Source organism: Amyelois transitella, chromosome 12 (assembly GCF_032362555.1).
Source record: "Amyelois transitella isolate CPQ chromosome 12, ilAmyTran1.1, whole genome shotgun sequence".
Lineage (NCBI taxonomy): Eukaryota > Metazoa > Arthropoda > Insecta > Lepidoptera > Pyralidae > Amyelois > Amyelois transitella.
In genome coordinates this window covers 4,581,653-4,605,167 of record NC_083515.1, presented here as the reverse complement: position 1 = coordinate 4,605,167, position 23,515 = coordinate 4,581,653, and the positions used below count along the sequence as shown (strand labels likewise).

At 32.4% G+C, this 23,515-nt stretch overlaps 1 protein-coding gene across 1 annotated transcript; it reads left to right on the top strand.

Annotated features, from left to right (window-relative positions):
- Positions 1–601: 601 nt before the first annotated feature.
- LOC106142702 (uncharacterized) lies at positions 602–22,898 on the top strand. Its single transcript, XM_013344572.2, has 7 exons — positions 602–829; positions 6,423–6,608; positions 9,120–9,278; positions 16,974–17,051; positions 17,453–17,590; positions 19,034–19,130; positions 19,656–22,898. The coding sequence occupies exons 2-7, from the start codon at positions 6,431–6,433 to the stop codon at positions 19,807–19,809; spliced, it is 804 nt and encodes a 267-aa protein (XP_013200026.1). The 5' UTR covers positions 602–829; positions 6,423–6,430; the 3' UTR covers positions 19,810–22,898.
- Positions 22,899–23,515: the final 617 nt, after the last annotated feature.

Genomic DNA, 23,515 nt, shown 5'->3' with positions numbered 1-23,515 from the left:
AACTTGTTTTGAAAATTCTAATTTCAAAGCTGCTGAAAAATCTAAATGCTAAATTTATGGAAAAGCCTATGCAAAAAGTATAAGTATCAAATTAAGGTTAAGCTGAACTATGTTTTGAACTATACAAATCGAAACAATAATAGTGTGAGGCATTGGACATGGTATCAATTATATTTTGTTGGACCAATATTTTCGTAGTCTGAGATCCCTAATTCCTCAACACTCACTTAGGTTCATAGGTTTTTTAGTGTTTTGCTACGATGTTTTCCCTTACCATACACATTGGTCCGTTATGTACACTCAAGCTAATGTACATAACGGAGAAAAGAGTCACTGGTACATTGTTTGGATTTGAACCCATGTCTCTGACAAAAGTAACTAAAGAGAGAATCAATTATTACAATATAATATAAAGAGAGTAATTGAGTATTACGAAGATATTTTTTAACAATAATCTTATAGACATCATTCCCAAAATGCTTTCTCTAAAATCTTTTAACCATTCAACCTAAACACCGTGTTGCCCAAACGTTTCAGCGAGGGCGTAGACGTAACTCGGGAACAAAAATCAGAATCAGAAACGAATCAGTCGTGAAATAAATTTGGCCGGGACCAGTCCGCCGTACGTCAGTCGAGCTAACCAACGCTCCTCGATCGCGCGCATCTGTTTTTAGCACGAAACAAAACGCCACATGGAAATATTGTGTTTGTAATTCTTAATTCGAAAATCTGTGCAAATATGTGTAATTACCTTTATACGATGACTCAATTTATTGAATGTTCTTGATATAGTACGTTCGCGTTATAGAAAAAAACAGCGCATCAACAGGTTAGTTTCAGAATGTACTTTCATAGTTTTTTGTTGTTAAAATTGTGTTTGGGTAGAACTATTTTTCAGAATCGACGATAATTAATTTATTTTTGTCTGCTCCACCTTGTTTTACGACAGTAGTAGGTACTGTAACGAGTTGTAAGCATGAACGTTTTTGAATAAACAATGAATGTTGGTATCTGGGTAGAGACAGGGGAATATGCTAAAAATAAAGACCATTTTATTGTTCACAAAATTATAATGTAAAACATCAGAATAAACAAAGTCGTTGTAGAAAAAAGTAGGTTAACAAAATACAAGGTAGTTTGATTGCTAACTAATGCTTTTATTGTGAGGAAACATTTAGGCAATTGGATGTATAACCATGATCCATTATGGATTAGATTCCCCTGCAGATGCCGAGGTAATTCAGAAGTCATTACAAGCTAATAATCCTGACCAACTCAAATTAGATCCTAGGTTTCTCTTCTAAAAGGTGTGGACACAACCAAAGATTGATGCGACGCTTAGTGGATGATGTACAATGACATATCACTGTCTTTAGCAGATCAAAAACTTTGAAACCAACATTATGAGAATGTAATCGTGAATACAATAAGATCAGTGATGAGAAAGCATATGTCGAGAATATGTAATTAATTATTTTCACATACATAATTACATATAATTATTGTTTTTATTCCTCGAGGAGTAGATAGAGCCAAATGTTAGAAAACTAGAAGCCTACGGATATCTGGATGCGTAAAGGAAGGAATTTTTATTTAGAGAAAGTTACAGGTAACTTGGTCGCCTACAATTTCCAAGTTTATCAGCCTTTCTCTTATTTCTTCTTCCTCTTGGTTTTACCCCGGTTGTATCCTCATGACTCTTAAGAGGAGCCCGGGGTATGCCTTTGACCATGGATCCTGGATCCTGGTCCTGGAGTCAGGTTTTTACACGAAGCGACTCCCGTCTGGCCTCTGCAACCTTTGCCGGGGAACCAAACCCGTACTGTTTTCTCACGATGTTCGATTTCGATTCGAAAATAGCATGTATAACATGCATTTTAACCGGGTACCTTACCGATTAGACCACCGACGCTCTAAAGCCTTTCTCTTGATTGACTATCACATTTTACGGGATAAGAAGCACCTGGCACATATGGGCTGGTAACCTACAATGTATATAACACAGACCAACCTGGTGAACCTTAGGGATTTAATTATAAACCATATAAATTTAGGAATAACTAATTGATAATTGTTACCTACATTGTAAACGCAAAAATCAACAAATTTTTTTCATAGCTTAAGTCATTTCATAGTTTAAAATTCGGACTTGCCAGGAAAATTCTTTTCCTCATTTGAATATTTTTGCCTAAAGTAAAAAAGTTAAGTTAAGTGGGGTACTTTTTACGTACAGTTTGATTTTCTTATAGTTTGATTGTATACAATAATGCTTCACGAAGCTTATCAGTTTATTTACACATCACAATCATCATCAATAATTATTTCTTGCAGCATTGACCATACATACATAAATCACACCTCATTCTCGGAGACCACATCTTTCCACTTGCCACGATCCCAGCACACTTCTTTCGCTTCATCCACGTTCATAACTCTCTTCATGATTAAACATTTCAAGCATTGACCAAGTGACAAGAATTCTTATAAACGAAAGCCACGTAAATATTAATTAAAAATTTTACTTGCTATCATCAGCAATTGCAGACATAAAAAAAGGAACTTTACAAAAAGATGTTACGAAAGCTCTAACATTCAATAGCATTGATATCTGTAGTTGTTCAGTGGTTACTGATAACGATAACGTGGAAGTGATATTGTACTACCTTTGCATAAACCCAGATTGTGTTGACATCAGCTACAGAAATCAAAATATCAATCTATGTCATCAGCTGACAACATTTCTTATTTTACTATCAATGCTAACTATCACAAAAAATTACATGTCCCTACAATAGAATCACTTCATTCAATTTCCATATATGTCGTTAAAGGTGAGTAAGAGAATAGTCACATTCCCTTAGAGCAAGCTTTCATGTTGGTCTGGTAGTGATGAAGAGACTGTATGAAGAGAGTTTGTAAAATCCAAAAAAGGGAGAGGCTAATAAACTAAAAATTCTTTTTTTAGGCGATGGACACGCTACCTGTCACTATCCAAGTCTTAATTCCATCATTAAACCATCCACCTGAATGAAGCTTTAGAGTTTTTTCAGACTATTGTCCCTGTCCACCTCGTAAGGAACAAAGTCGTGACAAATGTTACGTTATCCATACTTCCATGTTTATCCATAGAATTCGGGATACATTTATGTGTTAATTTCCGGTTCCCATGGGGCTTTCCGGATATGCTCTGTTAGTACTTCCCTTCGTTCTAAAATCCCCAAGGAACATAATATGGCAAATTTCATTTCCTTACACACATTTGTATTGGTTAAGCACTTGTTTACCCTTTTTTTAATTGATTATTTAGTCACTCAGTTATGCAACAGTTGTACATTATTTGGTAATTTATATAATTTTATGGACGTTTAAACAGAGTTGAATAATTTTATTACTTAATCTAATATTACAAAAATATAATACCTACTCCCCTTTCATAATCACCAATATTATGAAGATTTATTGATCCATTTTTTTATGTTTTAAAGAGAAAAGGAAAATCAACACGTATAAAAATTAACGTTATTTTTTATTTGAAAACAATTGTGTTTTTCGTTAAAATGTTTGTTAATATGATTAAAATGTTAGAAATTACAATTTGAGTTGTAATCAAATTGATAAATATCTTTATTCCAACTATATCGTAATTTAACAGCCAATGTTTTACTGCTGTTTAAAATGTCAAGATAGTAAACTGTATGAGTAATGTAGCGTTACAGTTACCACATATCTCAGCACCTACCCACTTTTTGGCTTATGGCCACGAATGATTCTTAAATGAACAATCAGATTGTCTAAGAAAGTTGATGATGTCTTGTTTTGCGTGTTGTGTCAGTTGCGTCCACAGCCTCTAAAATTGGAGAGCGGGTTCTCTTTACTTCCCCTCTCTCTCTTTTTGCGGCTTCACTCTCCACCGCAATGCTACAAGGCCTTCACTTTGTCCGGTCTTCGACGTCCTCAATTTTTGGTCCATTGGCTCATATATCGTTGTTTTTAACCGTTTATTTAAGATTTTTTGGCCTGTCCCTTCTATATTTCATATTTTTTTTCATGCAGATTTCTTTCAACTTAACTATTTCTTCGCTACTCATAGAAAGCGACACTCCTTTTAAAGAAGCAAGGTAAAAATTAATATAGACCTGTGATAGCTTCAGTAAACAGACCGGCTGAGACGACAGGCGCCTTGCCGCCGTCGCGCCTCGGAATAAACAAATCTATTTAGCCAACAAATTAAAACGAGTAAGAAAGCTTCGGTGTTTACAAAAATATTGTCACGATCATTTGTCTAACACAGTCCGACTTATAAATATGATGGACAATTTTTTTCTGTTTTAAATGGCATTTATTGTGAAGGTATGTTTGTCCACTATTCATAACAAAACCACTGCAGCGATCTCTATGTATTTTTGCAAACATATAGTGGAATGTTGGTATTTAATGCTTGAGCCATCTATTTTGTGTTTCATTTACTCTCAAAATTATTTTTGTATATAAGGTAATTTTTTATTTAAAGAATTTTCATAGTCTTTATTTCGATAGCCATTCAATATCAATTCCAACAGCATAGGTCAAATATTCAATTATGAAAAAGGGCGTAAATTTGTTCTGCACCTGTTTTGTACATGAACATGAAAGAAAATTATTACCACGAAGAAAATAAGCAAACAGTAAAGTGAATTCTTGGAAAATTAAGTAATTGCTTGCTTTTTGCTTTTTTTGTAAACCTGCTTTTGCTCATTACTTTTAACGTAAGCTGTACTACCTTGTCGAATCAAGAAAAGCAAGCCGAAAGGGACAGAAAGCAGAAAAAAATATTGTCATGGTAAATTTAAAAATACAAAAAGTAATACTTAGAAATAATCAAAGACATAAAATTATACTACTTAGACAATTTCATTCAATCATCTTAGCGTAAAGCCGTAAACATTAAAAATTATGAGCCGATTTGCCTCTAAATCGTCATGAGCGTGTAGTTTAATTATGTTTATTATTTTATTATCCTATAATACTTTCGATTTTGCTTAAAAGTTTGATGAAATTGAAAACATTAGGCTTGAAGCATGATTATTATGGTAAGTCGTGCGGTGGTCGGACGTGAGCCGATTCGTTATTTCGTATTAAACCCTGATTTTCCTTATTCAGAATCATGGTTAAAAATTGCATCTCGGGCTCCGCTAGAGTTAAGTTAGGACGTAACCGGGATTAACGTCAGGTAAAAGTACAAAAATGTAACAAAGAAAGGTACCTTTTACATTGTACGTGTACCCTTCGCGTTTATACATTGCAGAACGGATTGTATTATATTGTAGCGACTCATTCAATACAGTTATTTCATGTGACAGTTGGTAGGTGCAATATTCTTGACACTGAATCTAAAAATACAGCAGTCCTCAACATTCCGAGCAAGTGAGCAGAGATAATAAATAAAAATATCCCGAATTCCCACAAGTTTAATAAAACTCTTCGAGTGAGTTTTTTCTACTTTTTGAGTGTCTCGAATTGCCAAATTTATGATGATGTTGAGATTAATCACAAAACTAAATTCTTATGCAATTTATTTTTACTGTGTGTAGTATCTTTGCTTTCGCTTTTTGGTGGATATAATTTTGCAGAAAAGGACGTGTGGATGCTATGGATTACTTTCAGTGTTGTCACATAAAGTTGAACCTTTAATGAAGACATCACAATCACTCATATATTTAGGTTTCTGGCCAGTTAATTCAATTGAATAACTCGAAACGAAAACCTCACTTACATACATCAAACACACTTTATATAACTTTCCCGTTAACAATATAATGGGAGAGAAGGATAGGATTAAAACTAATATGATTATAAGTTGCCCAGTTCTGAGAGGCTGATACACGTAATAGGATCAGGAGTTAATAACAAACTACTGTCTGTTACATAATACATGGAAGCTAAACCAGTTGTTAGTCTTAGAGGTGGAAAAAATAGTTTATTTAATTGAAAAATATGTTATAACCTTACACGTCAAAAAGAAGTAATGTTTTTTATTTCCATTGCGAAGAGCCCAGGTTGTGCCTGTAGCAACGATTCATTAAGTCAGGTTTTTACACGAAACGACTCCTAACTGACTTCCGCAACCTTGTTTACCCATTGAATAAAGATTTATACATCCAGGTGCCTTATAACGTTTTCTTTAGATCTTTTTCATTCCCTTATCTTTTTATGTTGTATAGATTAAGATTAATTTAAGCTGCTTCACAAAAACAAATAAACTTGGCATATTTTTAGGCGGTGGACTACAACTTGTTTTTATCCTATCCCACCTCAGTGTGGTCTTTCAGTCTTTTCGGGAAATATAAAATTTTTCTGTAAATAAGATAGGGAAGAGATTATACGTATGTATGTAATTCTAATGCTAAAGTTCTCTCAATAAAATATATCAATATTTGTTTCAGATTGAACAATGGAGACCGATAAGATGTCAACAGCTTCTTCTGTGACGGAGCGGCGTCCACTGATGCATGCTTTGGTCATAGAAAGACGAATACTGTTCGCCTGTACGGTCCTAGTAGGTCTCAGTACCTTTCTTTGGATCACGGCAGTTTGTACTGAGAAATGGATTCACATTGAAGGAGGAAACGGTCAGTGTTAATAAAGCTTTATTAACTTTTTAAGGATGAGGTATTTAAATATATTATTGGTATGAGGTATTTTAATATTTTTTATTCTTGAGAATTCCCATATTTGAGAAAATTTGAGCAAAGTTATGTTATGTCAAAACCTAAATATTTAAATTGAAGTCGATCTAAAAGTAAGTAAAATCTCAATTGAATTAAATTTTACCTACATTGGATTTGCAATTGGTCAATTTGGAGCTGAAGTCATTGGGGCAGATCTCTGTTTAAAGATTGATTTTATGCAACTAATTTTAAGATGTTAAAAAATGTAAAATATGGAAAATTAAGTAACAATACATTATTACAGAAATTAATGAATAGAATAGAATCAGAACTGACAGATTAATAGATGTAAAATGCGCTTATTTATAAATGTGTTAATAGACAAATGTGGTCGCGTTGTTTGAACTATGCAATCACTGACTTAAGCTATTTTAATTACGATCGCGGCTATGCGGGTCATCGACCGACCTATTTCAGTGCATTAGATGGTGTGTAGAAGTGAAGATGCAGTGGTATTTGGCTAAACGGTTGAAAGTTTGCCAAATATCAATTAACATGTCGTATTATAATTGAGTGTCCAGATAATTACTTTGTATGGCTAATTGCCTTAATAATTTTACACTTATTTCGAGTTTATTAAATAAACCTGATTGTCTTGTTAGTGTTAAAATGATAATAAAATTAAAAAAAAAAAAACAAAAAAAATCCTGAATGATTATTCCTCCACCTCTTGACCTATCTTGCTTACCAGGCAAGAGTCCACATGCTGCTTTGCTAAGCAAGCTAAACTAAATAAATGTTAGTTGTAGGTACTTTATAATGAACTACTAGCTTTATGATCTGGACTTGTATTAATCTGTATTGTGTTTCTAAGTTTCTAAGTTTGATGTTAGAATAGAACTAAAACAGTAGTAGGTAATACATACTGTAAAAAATTGGACATTGCTGTATTTACTGTCGATTTTTAGCTGCCTAACACCAACTTGTCCAGGAATAATTCTTGTAAGGTTTTAAGTTGTTTCTTTTAATAATACTGTTTTCTGTCTTTTATTTTTGTTATTTTCGCAAAGTGATTAAAGGCGTAGATTACTAAAAGGTTGAATTTCCCGGAACATATACCAAATTAGCATGGGCTCAGGCAACTGATTCATACTTTCAATAAAATTTGTAGAAAAAATACCTAAAGCAGCTTAATCCATACTAATATTATAAAAATGGAAGTGTATTTGTTTGTCCGTTTGACATGAAGTCAAAACTACTAAATCGATATCCATAAAATGTTGTATACATAAAGTGTGGAGTACGGATAAGAGCATAGAGTTATGTACGTGGGTAGAGCCTGGCGAAAACTTGTATATCTAAATACATACATCGAAGTTAAAAGTACAAAGGTATTGGACGATGTGTACATAAAAAGTGATGAAATTTTTACTTGACACATACATATACATACATACTAATAATCACGTCTATATCCCATGCGGGGTAGACAGAGCCAACAGTCGTGAAAATAATGATAGGCCACGCTCAATTGTTTATCTCGATGTTAGAATTAAACATCCATGGGAATGAGATGGTAATTTTTTTATTGGTGCCTAAAACCACACGACACCTTTAACCTTATTTGTGTTATCATCGATAGCAATATAGGAACAAAATAAATAAATAAGGAAATAGGAACATGAGATATTTTTAAGTGTAAAGAACATAAAATCATTTCACAATTTGTTTTGCGTATAGTTCAAAAGATCTAGAATTAAAAACATGTCAGTGATTCATCGTATCGGGACATTTATTATATGTAGTTACAATGTGCCAAGTTTTGTGCTAGGTAATTTTACGCTAGGTGTCTGTTTCGCATTTTGAAATTGAGCTAATGATCTGCCATTCTTAACATAAACACAACCACCTGTAGTTTCATATATTTACACCAGTCTGAGTCTGAAATCAAATTTCTGAAGTCTATAACTTAGGCAGAAAGTTTTTGATATAATTTGATTGCTATTTTCAGTGTTATTTTTAATTATTCAGGGAGTTTTTGCTCGTAATACGAGTTTTACTGTCTAAGACGATACTGAGCTTTGAAACTAAAATACAGAGTATTCAGAAGATATACATAAAAGTTTTGTACAGGTACAAAAGTGGTTCAATTTAAAGACTAGTCCTCTGGCTCTATAAAGTTATGAGAGCTACTTATATGAGCAACATTAGCTGAGGTACGAGAGTAAAGGATCCATCGTCAAGACGCTAGTTCCTGTTTTCTGCCCACTACTACCCACGTCATTTGAATATCATACATACTTACATACATATGGTCACGTCTATATCCCTTGCGGGGTAGACAGACCCAACAGTCTGGAAAAGACTGGGAAATCCATGGGAAAGAAATGGAGTGGTTCAATTCTTTTTTGTATTGGTGCCGGGAACCACACGGCACATTTGAATATCATTAACAATTTTTATTATCTGCAGGTATTGAGCTGCCTGTCAGAGGAAGATATCTAATGTACAGCGACTCCGGGGTGTGGCAAATATGCCGCTACGTGTTCTTTGAAGATAAAAATAGCACTTTGTCCAACAATACTGTAAGGACGGACGGCGTCTTAGGCTTAAAAGGACAGTATTATACAAGTAAGTCTTTAAAGCATATTTTTTAATATGGTTTATATAAAATCGGGAATTTCCAGGAAAAGGTATAGGTCAAGAATACCCTAAACTGGTGAGCTTGCTAGACGGTGATGAATGTATATGAAGCAAAAGAAGTATGCATAGATCGTGGCAAGTGGAGAGATTTAGTCTCTACCTTTCTACCTTCAAGAAAGGAGTTTTATTCATGTTTGTATGTATGTATATGAAATACTCAATGATGATAGAAATATTGTGTTGAATTCTTAAATAATATTTTTCATCTTTTTTGTTTCTTCTTACTTATCATAAGTAAGGTTAGTGTTAAATTATAACTAATATTCTGCTAAAAAATACCACGAATATTAATAAACATAATCTTTTATTATATTATGTATCGTAATAATAATTTATGTGTTTAGAGCCCGTGTTTAAAAGACTATGTGTCATAATTATGTTTGCCAGAAATAAAAGTGTGTCACATCTTTAAATAATATCGACGGGCTTAACCTATTTTAATATTTAAACATATTGACACACGAATACTAGCGTACTTTAAATTCTTAACCCTTGAAACTAAAACTGAAAAATTATAAACAATTATTCATCAAATAACAATACCTATTTCAAATCAAAATATTTTATTTAAAGTTTTTGGGTTGTTCGACGTTCTCTAACATACAGGTAGCTGTAGTATTTTTTTATTACTAGATAAACTTTTAAAGAAAGTGACAATTTGATTAATTTCGGTCATTTTCATAGACCGTTTATTTAAAAAATATTTTATAAATAAAAAAAAAACAGATCAAACCGTTTATCAAAATACAGAGTTAGATACTTTGTTTAAAGCATTTATAAAAAATGATCATCTAAGATAAAGCCCTTTTTATAAGACAAAAAGAATCTTGTTCGTTCATTTCTCTCACATCTTTAGACGCTATTCTCCGAGTGGCTAATGAAGCAATAAATAACACGGATGAGATGTATGTCACACATAGACGGGCTGTTTTGTATTTTTAAAACAATATTCAAAAAATGTAGCTTCAGATATATCGTATTGAATATCTTTTGTGACAATTAATGTTTTGAATGATGGACATGATACATTTATTTGTTTGTTGTGAATAATTTTTAATTTATATGTTTTCATATCTTTATTAATGATAATTTTTCTCTTAACCTATTATTCCTACTTCTATATCTAATGAATTTGTAATTAATGAACGAAAGTATAAATGTTCTCTTGTCGACAATTTGACAAACTAAACTAATTTAATTGTGTTAAAATTTGTTACAGATATACAAATTTTTTCATTGAATTAAATATGGTTGGCATAGAATTTATTTAAGAAATAGGCTTACAAACTTGGGATTCTTTTTTAGGCGATGGGCTAGCAATCAGTCACTATTAGAATCTCAATTCTATCATTAAGCCAAATAGCTGAACGTGGCCATTCAGTCTTTTCAAGACTGTTAGCTCTGTCTACCCCGCAAGGGATATAGAAGTGACTATATGTATGTAGAATTTAATTCATTTACGTACAGTCGCGTGTAAATTACTCACTCACGATCTGACTATTCATCAGTATTATGATATTTTTTTCTATTCCATAACAATAATACTAGATAAACGAAATATAATGGCATTATTATCAATTTATATATATATATATATATATATATATGTATACAGACAAACTCTTTGTCAGGCAGAATCCAACGGAACGCTACAAAAATAAACGGTTTCATGAAATGTTTGAAAATTTACGCAAGTTTATTTTCTCCGGGGCGCCTTCTGTTTCCACTCAATCTGTTAGTCCATTATCTTACGCCGGTTTGCTTTTCTAGCGGCTCGTTTTTCTAGCATCGCTAAGAAATTGCCTGCCATTAAGAGTTTTGCAAGAAGTTAGCAATTTTATACACGATTGTACCTAAATAAACTATATTGTCTAGAGAGAAATTATATAGAAATTTAAAAATCGTATTGATTTCTTTGAATCTTGAATTTAGCAATATGAAAATAATATCCCCTTGATATTCTTTTACATAGGAATTTTAAATTCTCTTTAATTATTCACTATGTTCTATCTAAAATACATTTCAAACCACTGACTACATATGATTTTACGTTATCTTTCTGTCAGTCACTCAATGGAAGTTTAATAGGTACATATATTGATTAGCTTTTGCTCGCGACTTCGTACCTGCAATGGTCGTTTATTGTTCCCGTCACCATGGAAATAAGTATCGAAATTTTTTCTCAGATAATCATCATTTCTAAATAACGGAATCCTTTTATTTTTTACCCTAAAGCTTCTATTTCATACCAAGCATTCTGTAATGAAGAACATTCCTACGACGGTTCCATAAGACTTTTCTCTCGCCTCGTGCCATATAAGATATCACTTTATTCATGAGATTGCTATCGTTAACCCAGATGATGAAAGAAAATCTTTTATTACATTTCATGTTGAATTTTTTTTTTGTAATAATTGTACATAAAATTTGTTTGAAATTTAAGCCTCGTGATAAGTTAGGTGAGGGCTAACGTAACATGCTATGCCTGTACTCTACGAAGACGGCTTTGTTAATCGTTTGTAGAGATTTTTAGACTTAATAAAATGGCATTGTAATACCTTCTATAACACAGATAAACATTATATTTATCGATTCCATTTTTCAAGTCCTTGTTAGTCTTTTTATATGAGAAACATCTTGAATGAGAAAATACTGAAATAAAAATAATTAACACAGACATCTTGATTATTACATCATATTGAATTGAATCAAAGAAAGCATTGTTTAACTAAATTGTTTAAGCTGTCATATCGTTACACAAAATATTTTCTGAAAACTATAAACATTTATAACAATGAATAGAATAGTTAATAAACATTTATCAGAATGTTTGAAACGTTATCATTTTGCCTTTGAATTTTTTAACCGGTTAAAATAAACGTGTTCATCTATTGGCCGTGTAAACGAAATCTATCAAAAAAGCAGTGAAATTCTCGGATACTATAAACACTGCTATCGTCTACCCACACAATTAGATTTATAGTCACTGATAAAAATACCGCATCGTTTCTTGATTCAAGTCACAGTGTCCTAAATCAGTTTCCATCGTGGATTCGTGGTCGGCTGTCCGGTTCTCTAAATAAATAAACAATGGAACCGTTAGAGATGTGATAGGTAACATTTGCTCCTAAAATTAACTACAGTCGTATATTTTTCGATGTTTTTGGTTCTGCTTCGAAGATTTAAAAACTGCTTTTCAATTTTTTACTACCTATTAATACGCAATCCGTTCTTCATCGGATTTCTGTAGTTTACTGCAAAACAATAGTTATTTTATTAGCATTATCCCGATTACATCTTCACCTTTCTACAGATAATCTTGTCTGACCTGCCTTAACTTCTAGTCCGCCTGTGATAACCGTCTTTGAAGTCCAACGACTCAAATGTTTCCTAAAACTTCATTAATTAGCTAAGAGGAACTATGGGCTAGCAACCTATCACATTAGAAACTTAATCTTATCATTAAGCCGAAACTAGAAATGTCTTTTCGAAACAGTTCGCTCTTTACATCCCGTAAGTGATAGAAACGTGATATGTAGGTAATATAAGATGAACTATCAAAACTAAACGGTTAAAAGCTAAAAACAACCCAAACTTAATTTTACAAAAAAAAATATGGAACCATTCCACTAGACTTGGTTAATAATAAATAAATATATATACGGGACAAATGACACAGATTGAGAAGTAAGTTCGAGACTTGTGTTGGGATATACTTACTAAACAATACTAAATTTTATAAATATAAATAATACTTATATAGATAAACATCCAAGACCCAGGCCCAGACCAAACAGAAAAAGTTCATTTCTCATCATGCTCTGACTGGGATTAGACCAGGGAACTCCGGTGTCATAGACAGGTGCACTACCGCTACGCCACAGAGGCCGTCAAAAGGTTAGATAGGTACTTCCTTATGTGGTCATAAATAAACCTGATAAGCTAGCCCAGGACGGAAGCATTACCTTGCAGATACGAGTAACGAGTAACAACGACCAAGCTCGTGACATAAAACTAACAATACTCTTCCTAAAAGTTCTACGGTATAGTCGTGTTTCTACCTAAATAGTGTTATGTAGATGGCATGATACGAAATCCAAAACTAGCATTTTCGTTTGTTTTATTTTTAAGTTTATTTTAAGGTTAAAATTTTTATTTTATGACTTTTAATTTTAATATAAACAAATACATAAACCTATTAAGACATGCAGCTGGTGGCCTTTTAGTCTATTCGAGACGGTTGGCGCTGTCTTCTCGATTATAAAGTTGGTGTGTATGTAAATGTTAGAAAATAAGAAAAGTGTTAGAGTCGAAGTATAAAAATTATTAAACTAAAAGTCCGAACTAGGTCCAGCCCAATTTTTTATTTATTTATAAAACTGTAATTCTTATACTTTGAAGTTGCAATTGTATTTAAAATAGAATAATTATTTATTTATTTATAGCTTTATTGTTTAAAGTACGCAGTACAGCAAAACAACAAATGTTACATTCGCTTTTAAACTATACAGGGTGACTTTTAATTCAACTGCATAAATTTAACTGTTAAGTGTACTCATCTAAAGAAAAATATTGGTTCATATTTCAGAGATTACGAAAAAAAAATAAACGTATCAAAATCCACGATCCTAAATACGTAATATCACCCCGGCCGGCGGAAAAGCGACGCGTAAGATTCAGAGGTCAACGACACAATTCATTCAACTGAGCGATCTCGACAACTCTGTACTTTACTTGATCTTGATACTAGAAAAATAATTTATTTTTCAGACATTTATTTACATGTTTATTTTTATTTCTTTTTGTAGTATTGGTCTTTAATATAGCGTGTAACGTAGTTTTTGAGGGTTTTTAAAATGTGAAAATGATGACGTTTAATTTAAATAGAAATAGGCTCAAACGGCTCAGAAGCATGGGTATAGTCTATGTTTAAAAGGATGCAGTTGTTTTAAATTTCACCCTTTATATAATTAATATTCGTTTTTTATGTAAATATATATGTATGTGTATATGTTCTTGCGGGGGAGACAGAGCCAACAGTCTTGAAAGACTGATAGGCCGCGTTTAGCTTACCTACTTACGGCTTACTGATATAAGTAATTGAGATTAAAATAGGGACAGGTTGCTAGCCCATCGCCTAAAAAAAGAATACCAAGCTTATGAGCTTCAGTGTGAAAGAGATGGAGTGGTCCTTTTCTTTTTTCTTTTGGACCTTCACGGCACTTTTATCGGTTCTGTGAAAAAGTTAATACCTACATCACAGCCCTAGACTAATTTTTGATTTTGACTACAGGCATTCAAGTTCACGCAATAATACTGAAAATTTAGCGCTTTTAAGTTAAATTAGTATAGTATTCCTTTTGTAATTACGTCTTCTTAGAAAATCTGTCTGCGCGTTAATTATACAAAGCCCTTCAAGTTTGTGAACTCGTCTGATCCCAGTGTTTTATGTAATTTACTCTTGTTCCTTGTAAATTCCACTGAATTCATTAATTGTTGAATTAATATGTAGGACGTATGTTTTCTATTAAGATTTTATAGATATGAATCGCACCTTACCACGGATATATATTATATATACATACATAGACACCTACATATAATTACGTCTATATTTCTTGAGAGGTAGACAGAGCCAACAGTTTTGAAAAGACTGATAATTCTCGTTCAGCTGTTTGGCTTCATTATAGAATTAAGATTCAAATATGCATACTTAATGTAATTTCCTCTTAGAAAACAGAAAGCTCCTATGAAAAAATATAATAGATAGGGAAAAATGACCTTTTTAGAAAAATGGCGTAATAAATTCATGCCGTTGTTTCCCAGATTAAGGTGAGTGTATCCGTTAGCGTCGTTGAGGGTCGTTTCCACAGAACATGAACACGCCGCTCCGATGAGGTCTTTCTTGCTCTGTGCTTGTTTACCAACCGACTACCCGAACTGAATCGAGTTTGAATAATTTATAAAATTGTATTCGCTTATTCGCTTATAGGTGTTATTGAGTGACGTACAAAAATTGGCCAGCAATATATAAATATACATTACATCTTAACCCTATCGATGTAGACATAGGTTAAATACACAAAGCTCTTTTAGAGCCAGGAAGGTTAATTATGAAGGAAGAATTCAGAGATAGTGACAAGTAGCTTCCCCTTCGCATAAAAGCATAAAATCTGGTTAATATATTGCTATTTACACCAAAAGTGCAGTTCAAAACGAGACGAAGTGTTTCTTTTCGTGTATTTAAATTTTAAGTCACTTCATTAACATTAGATAATAAATAAAGATAATGATTTTCATGAGTTAAATATTCAGTTAATAATAAATAAGTTAATCTTAAAGTTCTTTATTCCATTCTGTTTATCGATTTCGTATAGAGGTCGGGCCCAGAGACCCTTGTAACGAACTTTGAAATAATTAACCCTAAAATTGCTTTTAGACGGGCAATAAACTTTGTTATTCGGGTTGCATACCCAAAGGGCATAAAAAGGACACTGTTTCAGATATCTAAAACCGTCAATATCTGTTGTGTTGGAATTGTATGTCCTCATAGCTCCATTTTCTATAAAAATCAATCAGTAAATCATATATGTATGTATGGCATACATTTAGGCACGTCTACATCTCTTGCGGGGTAGACAGAATCTTGAAAAGGCAACGTTCAGCAGTATAGCTTTATGATGGAATTTAGATTCAAACAGTGACAGGTTGCTAGCCCATCGTCTACAAGTTTATTAAATAGGCTAAAGCTTATCCTTTAGTCGCCTATTAAGACATCCATTTGAAAGATATTTAGTGGTTCTATTATAAACTGCTGGATATCATACGGCAAAATATCAATAAATCAGCAATCAATATATACTTATATAAATCTTTCATCACGTATCTGATTGTCATATTGGATATAGAAAACGGTCCTTGGAAAATTTAAGGGAACACATGGACCAGATATACCGAAATTCCCACGTGATCAGAAAATAAACTAGATGTTTCAAGCGGAGGTATAATATGTCTTATATGCGGGCGCCATGTTGCTACATCCACACTAATAATAAAGAGGAAAGATTTGTATTTTTGTATGTTTGTGTGGAATAAACACAAAAGCAGTAGCTTTGATAATATTAGGCACAAATATAGATTAGACCTTCAAAAGTGACATAGGCATAAATTTGTTTTTACTCTTTGTTTATTTCAAAATATAAAACACAAAAATATGTCCACCCGTGCGAAGCCGGGGCGGGCCGCTAGTGTTATATACACAGGTTGAGATAACACCTTAGCCTAAAAATATTTTATTTAGGTATTTACTATATCTTTATACCTAAATGGGTAACTCTAGAGAGGTAACCTTTAAAGATATGATTTAAAGAACTAACATATAAAAATACATACATACATATACGTCTATATCCCTTGCGGGTTGGACAGAGCCAACATTCTTGGAAAGACTGATAGGCCACGTTTGTAGACTGATAGGTCAGTAAGGGATAGGCTTATAAACTTGATGGCTATCGTCCTGTCACTATTAGCATCTCTATTATATCATTAAGCCAAACAATTGTACGTGGCCTATATAAAAATATCCCGATAATTTTATCTTATGTATATTTTTCCTTGTTTCAGAATGTACGAATTATTTATCAACGCCAGTTATGGAGGCTGGCAAGCCTGTTGATAAAGCATATAATGTAGATATAGCAAGTAAGTAAATAATTTTATCGGCAATTCTAAGTGAAGAATCATCGTCTCAAGTGCTCCTCGTCATTATAATTACACCCACGTAGAGGTAGTTGGACAAAAGTGACCCCTAAATTGCTACCTTCCAGCTTGTATTGAGCATCTTTCTGTATATATTCTTTCTGTGTTGTCTAACTTACTTGGCAACATTTTCACGATGCGATTTCTTTGTCGGTCGATAGTCGTCAAATGCTGCCGCCCAGATGGTGTTAAAACTTTTTTTTGATAAACAGAAAATAAAAAAAAAATTAATATAAGAACTTTTATATTTTTTTTGTACCCTATTGCCCGTTTTGAACCTGACAAGGTTTTTGTTTCGTATAGTTTATACCTTTTTTTACTTAATCTATCTTTTTCTTCACCAGACTATGTGAGAACAATGATCTCATTTGGCATCATCAGCCTATTCGTGATGGCGATGGGATGCGGGTTTTCCGTTTACACCTTCCGCAATCCGCGGTACATGTTCAAGAGACTGGCTGCTGGCATACATTTTATTAGTAGTGAGTATGACTTCTCTATTCTTTAGGTTCATGATTTCATATAATAAATGTTTAACTTAATCTTAAAGTATATACCTTTGATCAACTATAAACAAGATTCACAGAGAAGAGCAAAATCAAACAAAGGAACGTCCGAAATTTTATCCGTCATTTCAAAGATATACAACTTTCAAAAATACATAGGTCTCGTTATACTCAAATAAAGAACTCTACCTATTCTCATGTTATACTAAAATAAATCCATAAATTAGGTAATTAATTTCGCTTAATATAAATGAGCTTAGCTTATTAGTTTTATATATGAAGATTATGTTTTTATGTAATATTTTAGGATCCATTTTCGAATGGACGGACGAATGGATTGGTTCGGATACTGTTTTCAGTGGGCTTATGGGTCCATAGTCGTCAATTTTATATATAGTTAGTTAAAAAAATTACGGAATTATTTGGTTCCATTTTGTAACCTGATTTTACGTAATTGTCACTCTTTATTCTTGTTTAAAATATTTATTTCATGTACTCGATAACTATTGATTCATGATTGACGATAAAAAATTGCTAGTGCTTTTACCATATGTGCTTTACCTTCTATAAAATTACTAAATGTGTATACGAAAACAGTCTCCTGAATCTAAAAGTAGTCGATTCGTATAAATATAATTACTCGTAAATGTTCTGTCAGGTATCCATATCGACTAAAAGCATTGGTGTTATATTTCAGTTCCAACATACTCTTACCTATATTTACCTTATTATTTTCGTCGAAAGCATATGTCGGTTTATTTACATCATTTATCTTGTGTTTGTTTTGAAATTTTATACTGCAACTAGCTTTTTCTCTTGCTACCCACAGACAATTCTAAAAATAATTCCTAATCGATTTAAAATTTTAATTTTATTTATTCATTCATAAGCAGTGTTTAAGTTGCAACAGTTAATAGTTTGTAAGCTGTGTTTTAGTATAAAAGTTGTTCAATACCTGTTCTAAGGCTGATTTTAGAGAGAGTTTAAACTGTTCAGAACCGCGTGGTTCTAATTACCTACACTAGGCACCTACTAGTCACGCTACAAAGTAGCACAGTTCAAACGCGACGTTCCTAAAACGCACGCCAATGGTCAGTGCTGCCAAAGTATAACAGTGTAAGTACATTCCATCGAAAAGAGCGATACTCATTTCACAGCGGTCCGCAGTCGTAGATTGAACGCGCGCTTTAAAATCCTAAGGGCCCTTATACATGAAAGTACACAAATCAATTTAGATCATATTTAGACAAATCAATAACATCTTTCCTTTTTATAATTTTGGATAACAAAAGAGATAGATAAACAGAGTATGATAAGAGTAAAAAGATCCGTTAACGATCCTTTTCGATGGCTTTACCCTGAAATCAGTCTAAGTAAAAAAAATTATGTACCTAGTTTAAATATTTTATTTTGTTGTAGCCTCCTGTACATTCGTAGTAGTGCAAGTAATGATGTCAGCGGCGGACCACATGAAGAAAAGTGTAAAATATGTTTACCCCGAACGTGCCTATCACTAGTAAGCATGCTTCATCACTTATTTTCATGTAGCATAACAATTATTAGAATAGTTTAATTGTAATAAATGTAAAAGGTAGCATATGTCAATTACTAAGTAACGACATACCTACATTTGTATATTCTAAGCCTAGATTCTAAGTTCTCATGTAAGTGAATATTTTTCTTATGAGAATAAAGATTTCTTTAACCCGAACCCGAAGTACCCTATTATCACAGTTGCATCGCTGGGGATCAGCTTATCACAAATTAGGATAGGGTAGGTCAGTTAATTAAATAAAAAACTACACCCGGCTGATTGTCGTGGAACTTACTCAGGAAATGTAACTATAAGTGCATTTGCTTTTGGGGCACTTTTTACGATATTCAGGTATTATCTACAATTGAATTATCTTTTATTTTAAAATTAAGGATTATGGACACTATTTTAGCTGCTGTTCTATTTATTGTCCAATTGAGTACCTATCTTATTATAAGAGGTGACATTTTCAGAACGGGTAACTAAAGCCATTGCATTCTATTCCAGTTTCCACATTAGTTTCTACTTGGCTTGGTTCGTGGTGCTCGTCAACTTCTTCGCCGCCGCGTCATTCCTCTGGTACTCCAGAAAGCGGAAGGGGGACAAAGCCGCCACAGACGAATTAGCCATGGCCGACGAACCAACCATCATAGGCCGATGACGTCACAAGATGGCCGCATCCCTGAAGCTTCTCAAAGGGATCTTTCGCAACTCTTTACTGAACAATGCTCAAATGACCAATAAATATCTACATAGAAATGTGTTCATGTCTTCCAAATATACAAAAACAGGTATGAGCAGCTATATCTCTCGAGTGATTTGTTAATTTTCAGATATTTACAAGCTGTTCGGACAATTTCTCTTTATTAATTGGTAGCTAGGAAAATACTTAACGTCGCTATGCAAATGGTTTTTTATTGATTCATGCTTCATTGTATAATGTTGTTGACTGAACTAGCTATAAGGCTCTTTTACAATGACAGTTGATAACATATATTAGATATTTATTGCGATATTTATTTTTAGTGTTATCTCATTACTAATACGTTCAGTTCTATTTAAATATATTTATTAAAATACCTGTATGGGACAAATTATACAGATTATTTTAACCTGACTCAACGATACTATATTAATAGTAAATACTTATATAATTAAATATCCAAGACTGAGGTCAAACAGAAAAGGTTCCTTAGAAAAGAAAAAAACTTCAGAATAGGGAAGACCTACTGTGTCACGGACAAGCGCACTCATACAACAAATGTTTAACAAGGAAACGCGAGAAAATCGTGAAAGTAAATGAACGGCTTTGGCTTAAAATGGCTAATAATCATCTAATTATAATAGAAAACGCCTAGTGGCCTAAGGGCATTTATGAGAAACACATTAGAGGTGGCCATTGACTTGCAGTAGATTAAATTATTTGGAATAGATGTAAGATAAATATAGTAACTAAAACATGGATTGTGGATATTTAAACCATATGACTAAGACGGCGCAATGAAAAAGAAAAACTGGAATATGGGTTCTAGTCTTCACAACTGGACATAAGCCAATTGAGCGGGCGAAAGAAGTCAACGATTTTCGACAACCCAAAAAATAAATCATAAACATTTAAGAACTTCAATGTTCTTTTTTATGTTATGGAACATACAACAATACTATTATCATCCTCCTGGCGTTAGTCCTTACCTCTCTAGAGAGGTCATAGCGCCGAGTATTTATCTTGCTATATATGAGTGTCGATAAACAGCTAAGACCAAGAGTATTCTATGTTCGCTTCCGTATTCCATACAGTATGCAAAAATTCTTGAAGATTAGTTCCATGGTTTAGTTGTAAAGAGGTAACAAACAAAATATGGATACATTAAAAGTTATCAGAAAATCATTTTCTATCTTAGATATTTTCTGGCGTCAGAAAATGTCTTTGAATATAAAAGATATTTTTAATGTTCAAAGACATTTTTATTTTTTAAGAGTTAATGAAATTAAAATGCTATATCGCAGTAAATATTTCGATTCAAATTATTAATTTTGTATATTTCTATCGTCTATCGTCCTTAAAATGGTTGAACCATTACATGAAATCGTAATAATATAGGTACTATTAATCCAATTTCTGTGTTACTATCATATTTTGACATCGCGAAATCGTTGTATTAATAACAGCTTAAAATATCCGTGAATGTTATACGTGTAAGACTAAGTTTATTAAAAATTCGCTTACTCGCGTTCAACTCGAAAGTTAGTTTGGCGTAGATTCATAATTACAACTTTTTGCTAATAATCGATTTTTATCGACTGAAAAATAGTAAGCTATTGAAAAGTTTTCTATACTTTAATAGTTACGTAATGCATCTTTAACATTAATAAGGTGGAGTCTGGTTTTTATAGGAACAAAAATAAAGGTATGTACGTATTTTTCTTTACGAGATATTATAACTGTCGAATGCACACATTTACGCTTTGTGCGTCTAAAAGTATTTTCAGTACCTTGAGGTACCATTTTAAATATGCGTTACGTTTTTGATTAATTCATTTATAATCGTGTACGCATTATGTAATCTTATTCTATAAGAAAATGTTTCCAGTTTATTATGATTCAGATCTATCAAAATAATCAAATTATAACTTGCCATTTAAGGCGTAAGAAAATAGCCCAGTTAAATGAAATAGATATTTTATGAACTGCTTGGGACCTGTATCGGATATAAATTGTATAAATTTAAGACTACTAAAGAAATGGCTTTTCTTTGGCATAAAAAAATTCAGTAAGTAATGAAGTATAAGCGGTCTATGTTTCTAGAGTTAAATTTATTTTAGGCTTTGTACTAATAGTTTAATTGGTACTAATTTAGCTTTGAGAAAATACAAGTATAACGGTCTAATTACAACGATGATTTATCTTTGTAAAAAAATATTTTCATTTATTATATACTCTCTTATATCACTTGTAAAACTAATATATAGTTATCTACTAGCACAAAGCCTCAAAATATAGTAGGTATAATATAATGAAGCCAAAATCTGATTGTTTCGAGTGTTTGTGCTGCCCGACTTATAATCATGCTAAAATATTTTATTCAGCAATGGTTCTAGTCATACAAATAAGCATAAATTATAACTAAGTTAACTACTGTTTGTTTTGCCATTGGTGAAGAATTTATGTCTGACCAAACACGACCAGTGACAAAGTTGTATACTTACATTTAAGCTGTTTCGCTGAAACCGATTTTAATGTCAAGCAACATATAGGACAGCCTACACCGCCAACGAGCGAGAATATCGTTTCACCTCTCTGCATACTTTGCTTCATATAGCCAAGTATAATATTACATAGCTATGAGCGATCGAGCGAGCGTTACCATCTTGCTTGCTCTACATATAGTGAGCGGCGCTAGCTGCCGCGATGTTTCGCTGGCTCACTTGCTACATCTCTCGCTTTGAAAACCACAGCGCTTGATTCCTTAGAATTAGGAACAATTAATATTATATAACTTATATTAGGTATATAAAACAAACTGTATGTGGCGTTTCGCTATATATGTATGTATAAGTCGTGTGGCCTGCCATTTAAACACACTTTTAAGTGATTCCTGTAAATATAAATTATAAAACCTCATTTTAATGGCAAAATAAACCAGATGGTACGTTTATTCCAATGATATACTTGCGTTATCGTGTGTATTGATGTTATGTACGTTCTAACTATTTATAATCTTTTTTATCGAATAAAATCTTGAACTTTAATATTGGCTTTGTTTTCTTCAAACAATTAAATAAGTTGAATACATTTTATTTTGAACAAATTTACATACTTATAATAGATAATGCAATATTTGTCTTTTTTATCATTGAAATTATCCCTATATAAATAACCCTACTTATTTTATCTTTACAAAAAAAAAAAAAAAGATTTAAAAGCAAACCAATATACAAAATAATATTTTTCCAGTCAAATTTTAAAGGTACATCATCTCAAAATAACGTGTGCTAACTATGAGTTTAAAAAAGTGTGACCTAGTTTTGTTAACGTTGTAATTAGTTTTTTTTTCTTCCCAAAATTATTAAATAATATTTTATAATTTTTACACCAACCTTATAAAATACTTTTGTCATACTTTTGAAGGGATCTTTTAATAAGAATGATAAGTCTTGTTTTTTTTATATTATTCTTTTAATCAATACTGTTCTTATTCACCATATCAGTGAAATAATTTAGAACCAAAGTTGCAAGTCGAACATTTTTTACAGTATTTGATAAAACATAAATCAAAAGAAGACTACCAACAAACAATGACCCAACCTCAAACTCAACATTAGAGAACGTAAAAATCTCGTTTTCACTTTTTGTTAGCGGTTATTTC